This window comes from Malus sylvestris, chromosome 9, assembly GCF_916048215.2.
Source record: "Malus sylvestris chromosome 9, drMalSylv7.2, whole genome shotgun sequence".
Taxonomy (NCBI): domain Eukaryota; kingdom Viridiplantae; phylum Streptophyta; class Magnoliopsida; order Rosales; family Rosaceae; genus Malus; species Malus sylvestris.
In genome coordinates this window covers 15262671-15274366 of record NC_062268.1, presented here as the reverse complement: position 1 = coordinate 15274366, position 11696 = coordinate 15262671, and the positions used below count along the sequence as shown (strand labels likewise).

At 36.2% G+C, this 11696-nt stretch overlaps 1 protein-coding gene across 2 annotated transcripts; it reads right to left on the bottom strand.

The window, feature by feature from the left end:
• Nucleotides 1–804: 804 nt before the first annotated feature.
• LOC126634522 (uncharacterized) lies at nt 805–6364 on the bottom strand. 2 transcript variants are annotated; one of them, XM_050305034.1, is made up of 8 exons: nt 6018–6364; nt 5359–5674; nt 4536–4733; nt 4123–4395; nt 3543–3645; nt 3210–3328; nt 2372–2548; nt 805–2171 (listed from the first exon to the last, which is right to left on the bottom strand). In XM_050305034.1, the coding sequence occupies exons 2-8, from the start codon at nt 5659–5661 to the stop codon at nt 1332–1334; spliced, it is 2013 nt and encodes a 670-aa protein (XP_050160991.1). In that variant the 5' UTR covers nt 5662–5674; nt 6018–6364; the 3' UTR covers nt 805–1331. The 2 variants fall into 2 exon arrangements, with proteins under 2 accessions (XP_050160991.1, XP_050160990.1); XM_050305033.1 differs by lacking the exon at nt 6018–6364 and adding an exon at nt 5906–5994.
• Nucleotides 6365–11696: the final 5332 nt, after the last annotated feature.

Here is an 11696-nt window from a genome sequence, read left to right as displayed (position 1 = left end):
AATTTAATCATATTATTATCCGCATGCGAATGATCTTTTTATAACCGGCATTACACGCCTATTAAGATGTTTTGAACGTGTTTAAAAATATATAAAATGAATCACATTATTGCTAGCCGGTACTAATTAAAAAATAATAATTAATTATTAAAAAATACTATTAAAATGATGAAAATGCCCCTACCTTATTTGATGCATTATTATGGGATGCCTTTAAAAAAAATTATTTTGAAGGCATTTTTATCTAATTATTTTTGTTGAAACCTAGTGACATCAAAATACTATTCACCTTTTCCATTCTCTTTATATATAATATTGGGTGGCCTTGTATTCATTAATATATGAACCTTTATTAGATATAACACCAAAAGCAAACAAAGCTAGTTATTTAATATTAAATTAATTAAATTAATTAAATTATGATGCAAGTTGGCATGATATTTGAACCGCAAAGAGTTGCTTTCGACGTGGAACTCCAATTCCACATAGCTCGATAATTTAGCTTTACAAGAAAATAACTATTGTTTGATTAGTGCACAAAGTAACTAATTTATGATTTATCGAGTTTTATGTGTTTAAATAACATTCTTAATTTAGCTTAACCGAACTCCTCCTCTCCTTAATGTAAAAAATATCGATGTACTAAAAAAATTAAATAAATAACATTACTATTGTCAAATGTCAATCATCCATAAATGTTTAAAAGGAACAGTTAATAGAAAATCAGCAAATTTTGGCAACATAAAAAAAAAAACCCAATACGCACATTCCCATATTTACCTATTTCTGATATCACAAGGAAGATGTTTAAAATTTCTCTAACAAAATTAAGATGGGAAACTCTGAGTGCGTTGCCTTAAAAGCTAGAGAGTAATTTTCATGGCACGGGCACACAGCCGCCATGGCATCTCATGCCAATTGCACAATGCCATGTGAAGAAAAATTTACCCGTTCTTACAACTGAAGTAACTAATGTCGATCAGGGCGCACAAAAAGCAGAGAGTTTAACCCACAAGTTCAACAGAGAGATGTTAAAAGTAGCCTACCACCTTAGTTTAATGAAGGAAAAAGATAAAACAGAGAAATCAAGTGTAGCACCTCAACTAATTTACAGAAGACGAGGATTTTTGAAACTGCGTACAGGTTCATCCACCAGGTTTCTCGATTTGAAAGTCGCGGCATCAAAGCTATCACCATTCTTCCCAAATTGCAGCAAAGCAAATGAAGGAGGATTACCGTCTCTATGCAGCTCAGATTCAAAATTGATGGAGGCAAAAATCCAAGTCCGGTGCAGAGTGTATAGACAAATTGTTATTCCAATGTTCATCTCCCTATAATACCACCTCTCCGTTGGAAGCCATTTCTTCCTCAAGTTCTTTAATTAACTTCTCAATCTGCCTTCTATATACCGGCATGAAGTGATCACTAATCATCGTTTGTGACAACCTCAGCTTACTGTACAGAGATCTTGAAGTAAGGAAAATACCAACCCTAGTCTCTTCTGGCTGCTCATTGCCCGATCCACTCGAGCTAAGGCCACCGCTTTCACTATCAGCACCACCATGGTGAACGGTAACAATATGCATGATTTTCCCTGCAGGAAAAAATCTATGTGCTTCCTTCATGTCAGGAGCAGAGCTCTCTGGCTGACCATCACTTGCCTCTGCAATTGCGGCTTCTTCTTCTTCCCTTATTTCATTTTCCGCATTCCTTATTTCATTTACCACATCGCCATCCTCACCTTCTGTTCTATCATAAAGCTCATGCTCAAGTTGTTGCCACAATTCAACTTCAGTCATCCGGTCTTCATGTCTATCATGGTCTGTGAGCCCCTCATGCTCATCACCAACATCACCATCAGCGTCTTGACGCATTCTATCAGAATAAGAACAATCAATCTCTGAAGTCCATTCCATTCCTACAGATGAAGATACAGGAAGGTCAATGGTTTCAATGGCAGTTGAGCTTGTGATTCTCCTGGGGGATGTAAGAAGAGGGTCAGAAGTCTCTGTGTTGCCACCATAGGATCCTCCAGAACTTCCTTCATCATTTGAGTTTGAATGAGCAGCTGAGGCTCGGTGACGAGGAGCCATGCACGACCATGATGACAAGCCAAGGGCAGGACGAGTCCATGCTGCCTGAGCCATGCTCTGGGCTCTTCTCATAACAACCTGTGAAGTCAGAAAGTTCCACAAGCTAATCAAATGATTAAGTAGAAGAGGAATACAGATTCCAAGTTGAAAGAATCTATAACAAAAATGTCACAAGACATGACACATATTAGAAGTGGTATTCAGTTGATTACAAGAAGGTTGTGAAAGGACAAGAATACAATGCGAAACAAAACTACATTAAAAAGAAAAAAGGTTACCTGTGTACCATTGGAAACAGGGCGTAGAATCGCCCCTGCCCCAGCAACTTTTGCTTTTGCACTGGCAATGGAGGGAAGCCGTGATCCCAAAGCTGAAGCAGAACGATAGACAGTGCTAAGAATTCTTGTCTGCTCAATCTGATTTCTCAAGTCATTTATCCAAGCAGACGCCGTAACCTGTAAAAAGTTACAAAATTTTATAAAAAAATACATTAGAAAGAGACATGGTAGAACAATAAAAGGAATATCATAAGCATTTGCAATGTCTCAATGAAACTACAGAAAGCATGCAAGTTTTACATGCACCAGCAAGCCAGAGAACCAGCACTGAATGGTTGTACAGAGAAAATTTATCGAAAATAACAAGCTATCATGGAAAAAAACAATACTGGGCATATTCAACAAATATCATTAATCCTTGTCAAGAGCCCATTTATTTACTGGAAGGAAATATCACAATCACTAAAAGAGAAATTAGAAAAGAGCATGCAGAGATGGCGCAAGAGTAAGAGCTTTCCTGCTCGCTTTTTATTCAACTTCATTGTCATAATCAGACTAAAATCACCAGTAATAACACAAACAATTTAGAAGAACAAACAATGTACTGTAAAATGAAAAGCCTTATCAGCACTCAGCAGCAACAAATACAATCTGACTACTACAAACTTTGTCCAAGTCAATTTATAGGGAGAATATACTGGTTATGACCCTATTCAAGAAGTGCCGTCCCTATTCAAAATCAGCATATTTAGTCAACCAGATAAGCATCATTAGTCCCACAACAACAAATATAGCAATCTCCCAAGGAGTACTCAATAACAGAGTTTAAGAACATAACCTCAGCACGCAAATCATCCACTGACGCAGCAGAGAACGTGGGCACTAAGTCAGCTCCATTGACAACGGATGTAATAAAACCACCTCCTGATTCTGCCAATTCCCACGTCATACAGGCAGCTGCGTTGTTATACATAGTCAGTGCTAATAGAAATACTTAACCGAACAAAAAACAGTTACATAATGCTAAACTAAACAAATATCCAGATTCAGAACAAAATAATACAACACAGACTAAAAGGGTTTTTTGGTGTTGAGAATACAAAAAAAGAAACCCGACTTGATGCACAGCACTGAAATTCATATTAGGCCATGGCATCTAATGAACACAAACCTGGAGCAAATGTCACACAGGTGGTTGTTGAAAGTTCTTTTTGCTCTCGCAATATATATGTTAGAAGTGCTGCAGTGCCTCCACCCAAAGAATGCCCTACAATCTGTCAGAAAAAATTATGTTATACATGTTTTGATCTTGTGGACCAAAATATTGTTCGAAGCTACCAAATGGTTTAAGACGAAACATTTGAACAATATGTTACACGAATCTACTTAAAATATTGTAAGTTTGATCAAGTTCCAAGAAAAAACTGTTGGTAGTCATACGGTATGTGTAATTCATAATACAGTTAACAGGAGAAGACTGCTGAAATAACTAATCTGATAATCCATAAAGCCCCACCCATCACCTGTAGCAGCTTTGCTGCTACAGGGGCACAGTTATAGATATGCAAAATAATTAAAATATCAATAAAAATGATACTGGAAGGTATCAGAGCCAAGATGTCTACTGAAAAAGTATACTTTCTACAAACTACTACATCAGAATCGTTTAGATTAACAACATAACAATATCTGCTAATTAGCCGATTAAGATGAGTAGTAAAATAGAGAACATCCGCACTTCATGCCACTACCTTAAGTTCATAGTCAGGATATTCTTCAAGTGCTTTTAGTAGGCAAGGTTTTGCAAGCTTTGCAATCCATCGAGCAGCCGCAACCATTCCACAATGTGCATAACCCAAAACTAAATTACTGACTCCTCCCTCATGTACAACACTGTGATGGAATGGTACAATAGCTCCCGTTGCAGCTGTCAGAGTGTCCTTAATACTATGGGTTCCACGAATCAGCAACAGAAAACACTTCTCATTATGATCAACAAGAATTGTAAAAGCAGGCTTCAAGATCTGCAAAACACGGTAAATACAGAATTTGATATTAATGGATAGTGCTAATTAATTTTTTATGCCATTGACAGTAAATAGTGCATAAAGACACCGACCAACGATCACTACAACAGTAACAATATGTAAGTAATGTAACCTACTCCTGCTTTGGGTTCCTGCAGAAGAACATTCTCTTCTGAATAGCCTGTCTCCTCTAAAAACAATGGAAAAGGTTTCTTCGAAAAATGCCAACACAGTGTCAATAAGTTTAAGAGGTATTTGAGTTCAGCAATTATTTGAGATCCTTTTAGCTGTTGACTGTCTATTCCACCAAATACACCATGAACGTGTAAGTTTCCCTGCACCATACAGACGAGCTATTATCAAATATCACTCTTCCAACCAAACCAAAGAAGAAAAATGACTACTTGGTATATATACCAGATAAGGGCTCATATAATCAAACAATAAATACAAGAAGGATAGCATGTCATGTAAAAAAATTTCTTTTCTTGTGAATCTATTTATCTCCAGAATGGCACACACTTTTGGATAATTCCTGTCTTGGTTCTGTTATTATCCCAAAGAAGTGCTAATCATAGGTAAACTTCCCAAATTTTTTGTGAAAGCTGCAGAGTATAATGTCACATTTTTCACCATTCTGTTTTTAACGCTCAGTTAGAAGGATGCTTTTCATAATTCAACCGCCCAGTTTTCCATCTCTAGATTGAGTAATATATTCAGATATAAGATACGAATGGTTTTTGTAAAAGCAACATCCGTCTATCATGAATCTTAATACTAAAATCTCGCCACAATGAAAGCAACCATCTAAGTGACACAAATCCCACATGTGAAAGTTATAAGATGAGTGTAACCACTGTATTCAGCACATAAAGCAAAACCCGCATGCAATGATCACAAAATCAATGTAAACACTGAAACCGACACAGTAAAGAAACTATGTCAATGAAAACATTTTACCTGCCTCTTTAGAAGAAAGCTAATCCCAAATGCCAAATCCCCTATAGGCCACTTCCCCAAAGTCTCGGAGTAAGTAAACCTAAGAGTTTCCGACAAAGTCGAAATGGTCTCCAGCCACGTAGCCGGGGCTTGAATTAACCTATGCGAAACGCGTTCAATTCCCAAAGGAGCATGATTGGGCACACCACCGCCCCCATTTTCGTCATCATCACCGTCCGATGTAGGGGACTGTAACTTACGATTCAATGTATAATATAAAAGAGCAGCTGCACCGGCTGCGGTAGCCATAGTTGCAGTTGCCATTAGCTTACTATCCCTACAACAATACAAAATTAACAAAAACATGATCAAAATTCTACTTTAACAAAAACCCCTCAATCCAAAATCTCCCAAATAACAAAAATTAAACGAATTTTCCTGCTTGTATACAAAATCAACTCCCTTCTTAATTACAGCGAAATTTCTAGAAAATAAAACCAAAAAAAAAAAAAAAAAAAGTGAACAAAATCGAAAACCCAATAACATGAAGAGAAAAATTCAAGAAAACCTGATTGAAATCAGAAATTGCTTAAGCGTTAAAACCCTAAAAATCCGAACTCCGAGAGACATTTTGGGGGTAATTAGATAGAATAACATTCAGAGGCAAACGGAAAGCGTACCTGAAGAGATCGATTGTGGCGTGGATAAAATGGTAATTGAATGAGATTATCTTCGAGCATAAGGCATCGAATAAAAGATTGATCCTTTGACGAGAGCGAGAGAGAGCCTATAAATTCTGCGATTCTTCCTCTTTATGGGTTTGGAGGAGTTCGGGAGAGCTTTCGCGCAGTTTTGAAGCAAAACGGCAGGCGGGGGCGTAGTTTTGGTTGGGGACACGTGTCGGGCGACGGAAGACGGTGAGTGGGAAAGGATGTGGCAATTAGAAACCGACCTCAACTGTGATGTGATACGGGCAGATGGAAGTGAAATTCCGCACACGCTGCCTCCCTTCCCTGTACTTTTTCTCTCTGCCTCTGCCTCAGGTGGTCAAACTGACTTATATTAAAATATTAAAAATTAATAATAACCCAAATATCATTTTTATTTTTTGTCTGTAAATATGAATTATTTTATTTTATGGACAAACAACTTAAGCATGTTTGTAGTTTTAAGTTGTTAAAAAAATTAAATAAATTAATAAATTATAAAAAAATGAGCTTACTTCTAAAATAAGTAAAACTATAATTTTGACAACTAACAACGCTTAGGCATTCTCCAACTCTAGGCTAAAGCCCCAATTTTCCTTCCCCCCTCCCAAAACCCAACCCAACCCAAGTGCTAAACAAAACCTAAAACTCAAAAGAGGGCCAAATACTGGCCCATTTTTAGGCCAGAAATCATTGTGGGCCTCAGCCAATGCAAGTGAACCACGTTGTGAGTTTGGGCGAAAGCAGTCCTAGGATGGGTGACCCTCCCGGTGGAAGTTTCTCGTGCCGAAACCCAAAAACAAAACCGCGAGGGAATGGTAAGCCCAGAGTAGACAATATCGTGCTACAGTAGAGTCAAGCTGGGATGTGACAGCCGTTGGTTAATCCAACGGTCCACGTTCAAATTTTTTTGTTTTGTTTTATATTTATATATTTATTTAATTCAATGGCTTAGATCGAATATAATCAAATCTAACAATGAAAAAAAAAATCTAACGGTGTTTTGTATGTGCTTCACAAGTGTTCTGTGTGTCTAGTGTGTTTCATGTATATTGTGTTTATAATCTCTATCATGATTTTCATATTCTTCCATAGTGTTTTATGAGTTTAATGTATAGATTTAGTGATTTTTCAATATTTATCGAAATTTAAATATTTTTAGATTAAAATGTTCATAAAATTAATTTACGATAGTCTACATAATATTTTTTTAAGTTAATTTAAGAAAACAAATTAGCTTAAATTCATTCTTTAATAGGCCAGAAGGGTTGGAACAAAAAAGCTGTTTCTGGGCTAAAACCTAAATTTTCAGAGCTAAAAATTTTAGGTTTTAGGCCAAGGTTGAAGATGGTCTTATAACTTTATAAGACCAACTCCAATGGTGGGCTAAAAGCCAAATTTCCCCATTTATTCCCCCCCAAACACCACCCAACCCATGCTAAAACACTAGGCTAAAAGCCAAATGCCAAAGCTGAGCCAAATACCCCCCCCATGCGAGTGGACTCGCTGGCACTTGGGCTAGTCTCAGCCCACCCACGCTCCAACATGCCCCACGCGGTTGGCTTGCAAGGCTTTCTTGACAGGGGTGGGCCCCGCTGTCAGCTATATGTCGGTCAACATCATCATCCTAACAGCTATAATTTTAATCCAAGGGTTGGGGTTTAAGGTCAGTTGGTTGATTCAACGGTCCAGATTCAAATTTAATTTTTTAGAATATGTTATTTTAAAATACATTGAATCCAACAGCTGATATTGAATATAATCAAATCTAACGGTAAAAAAAAAAATCTAATGGCCCAAATTTAAATCCAACAGCTAAAATAATTAAAAAAAATATATTTAACTCAAAATTCATCCAAAAACTCTATTAATACCTATGTATTTGTTCAAACATCCACACAAAACTCAATTTTCTCCTACAATTCTTCCAATTTATCTTTCTGCCATTTCTTTCCATTTCCAAATTGTTATTAGAGGTCGTAATATAGAGGATGATTGATGAAAGTTTGTGTGATCAACTACAATTGGACATAGAGGATGATTGGTGAATATAGAGGATGATTGAAGGTTGAAAGGTTGTGTGATCAACTAATTTTGGACATATGTTTATATAGAGGATGATTGATGAAAGTTGAACAGTTGGTGAAAGTTGAAAGTTTGGTGTTGAACTCTTGGTGAATTGAAAGTTAGCCCATGGTTGAAAGATTGGTGAAAGTTGAAGGCTTGCTTTGTGGAAAATTTAGTGATTTTTCAATATTTATCGGAATTTAAATATTTTTAGATAGATTAAAATGTTCATAAAATTAATTTACGATAGTCTACATGATTTTTTTATAATTTAATTTAAGAAAAAAAATAGCCTAAGTTCATTCTTTAATAATCCCGGGCTAAAATTTTAAGTCATAAGGGTTGGAGGAGAAAAGTTGTTTCTGAGTTAAAAGCTAAATTTTCCATGCTAAAAAATTTGGCTTTTAGCCCAACCATTGGAGTTGGTCTAAGGGAAAAAAACCCAACTACACTTGGAGGTCGTAAAAGCTCCTTCTCTTCTGAAGTGCTTCCCTAAGACCAAACTCAACCATGGGCTAAATGCTATTTTTTAGGTTTTATTCCCCCCCCCCCAAACCCAACCCAACCCAACCCAACCCAACCCATGCTAAATGTGTGGGCTAAAAGCTAAAAGTCAAACAAAAGCCAAATTTCCCTCAGGATTTAGCCCAGAAAATGGTGTGGGCACCACCAGCGGAACCCCACCCACATAGGCATGTCTTCCAGGATTTATTGAATCTAACAGCTGAGATCAAATATAATCAAATCTAACGTTAAAAAAATAAAAGATCTAACGGCCCAAATTTAAATCCAACAACTAAAATAATTTAAAAAAATATTTAACTCAAAATTCACCCAAATTTAATGATTTTTCAATATTTATCGGAATTTAAATTTTTTTAGGTTAAAATGTTCATAAAATTAAATTATGATAGTGCGCATAATTTTTTTTAAAAAAAAATTAGCCTAAATTTATTCTTTAATAATCTCAGGCTAAAAAATTTAGGTCATAAGGGTTGAAGCAGAAAAGCTGTTTCTGGACTAAAACCTAAATTTTATGGACTAAAAATTTTAGGTCTTAGCCCAAGGGTTGGAGATGGTCTAAGGCTTTCTCCAACCCTAGGCTAAAAGCTAAATTTTAGCTTTTATTCCCCCCCCCCCCCCCCAAAACTCTATCCAACCCAAGCTAAATGTGTGGGCTAAAACCTAAAAGCCAAATTCCATCCAGAAAATAGCCCAACATTAGGTGTGGGCCCTACCCGTGTGACTGAAACGGGGCTGTTGTGCCCCAAAGCCCCCACCCACTCGCCAGACGCACGAGCACTAAGACCGATTAGGCCCCACCCACATGGGCATGTCGACCACGTTCCCCAGGCAAGCCAACTGCTCTTTTGATCTGACAGATGGAATCAACAGGCCGTTGGTTGATCCAACAGCCTAGATTCAAACTTATTTTTTTAGTTTTATATTTATATATTTATTGAATCCAACGGCTGAGATCGAATATAATCAAATCTAACGGTAAAAAAAAAAGATCTAACAGCCCAAATTTAAATCCAAAAGCTAAAATTATTTAACTCAAAATTCACCTAATGATGTCAATGAAGGTGTCAATGAAAGTGTCGATGAATTGACCCCAACTTCTTCTTTTGCAAAGCCCCCAGGAAGATATAAGCAAAAGGAAGCAAAGAGAAAAGGGAAGTCCCAAGACCCGATGAGTGCACAAATTGCTACCGGATTTGCAAGATTGACCGAATGCCATAGCTCTCGGCAAAAAGAAGCGGCCCGAATGCATTCGGCCATGAAGGAAGAAGGGGATAGGGAGCAAGAAAGGTTTGAATGTAATTTCATGATGGAGGACCTCAACAAATACACTTTCGAGAGAAAGAAATTCTAATGTGATAAGCAAAAGGAAATTTTGCGAAAGTATGCCACAAGGAGTATATTTCAAGATGATAAATCATCTCAAGGCTATATCCCAAGTCCACCACCAAGTCAATATGGTGGATATCATTATTAAGTTTATGTAGTTTTTGAATTATCGATTGTATTAACTTTATGTGGTTTATGAATTGTCGTTTGTATTAAGAAGGGTGTATTCAATTGGGAATTTAAGACATTTTAATGGATTTATAAATCTATGGATTTTTATGGAGTTTAATTGATTTGCAGAGATTCCATGTAAAATTTTGATTCAATTCTTTCGAAATCTCATGGAGAGATGTGAGATTTGTGGATGCTTAAAATACACTAGAAAATCTCTCCAATTCCCTCTAATTCCACAATTTTCCCAAATTCTTTAAATTCTAATTCTAATTGAATACACTTGAAATGTTATAAACTTCTTTAAAATTATAATTGAATACACCCGGATTTCTAAAGATTTTAATAAACTATCTTAAAATCTTAATTGAATACACATTGAATTTCAGAGAAGCACTTAAAATCTTGATTGAATACACCTAGATTCATTAAAAGAATTAAAATCCCTCAAAATCCTAATTGAATACACCTCCCTAAGTTTATGTAGTTCATTAATTGTTGTGTGTATTAAATTTATGGCTTATTAATTATTGTTTCTATTAATCTAGATGCCTTCAATAATTATTGTACTTTGATGTACAATAGATGCCTTCAATAATTCAAACGACATTCAATAACTTTGACAACGTACTAGACAAGAGTCTTTGCACAACAAGACACTTCAATTTATTACTAGAAAATACTAACATAGTACATTTAAAATTATTACATAAAATAACAAAACATCACATTTAAATTTAACACAAGAACACATTAATACACCAACATCATCAACGATTGGCACCATATATCCTCAACCAAATCCTTGGAGAGTGTGTCATGACTTTGAGGAGTTTGAATTATATTTAAACGTCTCATATACTCACTCAATGTGACCCTATCATGTCGGGTGTCATATGTGGTAGTAGCGAGATATTCAACATCTCTTGCCATAGCTTTCGCATGCGTATCATCATCCACATCTTCATCGGAATCTTCTTCAATTTCGATGTACTCATATTCTACAATCATGTTGTGCAAAATTATGCACATCGTCATGATTGAATGGAGGTCTTCGGCATGCCACAATCATGCAACCCCTCTAACAATGGTCCATTGAGCTTGTAGGAAAATAATATATTTATAATAAAAACACTTCTAACAAAAACAATACAAGCAAAAGTGTTTCCTTCCAAACGAGCCCTTCAACCAGCCTGGTCACGTGGTGGGGATTAAGATGAAATTGACTTGAGGTTCGTTTTCTAAAGTGTATAATGTTAGGGTTCATTTAAAAGTGCTTTAAAAAAAACACCAAATTTGTACTTCTTGTATGAAACACTTCAAAGGCTTTTCCAGGATCCACTTGATTTTTATTAAGGAATAGTTTTTAAAACGTTTTCACCAAAAACGCTTTCAATCATTTTCCATACACTTCCAAAACAAGCCCTTTGAGGACTTGGTTTGGCGTCCACAGTGAAAGTTATTAAACCTTGTATTTCCTATTGGTTTCTGATTGGCGGTGGTTTAAATCTGTAACACCCTATTCCCTCTTATCACCATCCAAAGAAAAGTGGCCAACAGGAA

What these genes read in the sequence shown, in the direction of transcription:
- LOC126634522 (XM_050305033.1), bottom strand. Translation starts at nt 5,994, where the DNA reads ATGTTATTCTATCTAATTACCCCCAAAATGTCTCTCGGAGTTCGGATT. An exon ending in TGCAGGAACCCAAAGCAGGA is followed by an intron (nt 4,396 to 4,535) that starts GTAGGTTACATT and finishes CGTGTTTTGCAG; the next exon opens with ATCTTGAAGCCTGCTTTTAC. An exon ending in CTGTTTCCAATGGTACACAG is followed by an intron (nt 2,172 to 2,371) that starts GTAACCTTTTTT and finishes CTGACTTCACAG; the next exon opens with GTTGTTATGAGAAGAGCCCA.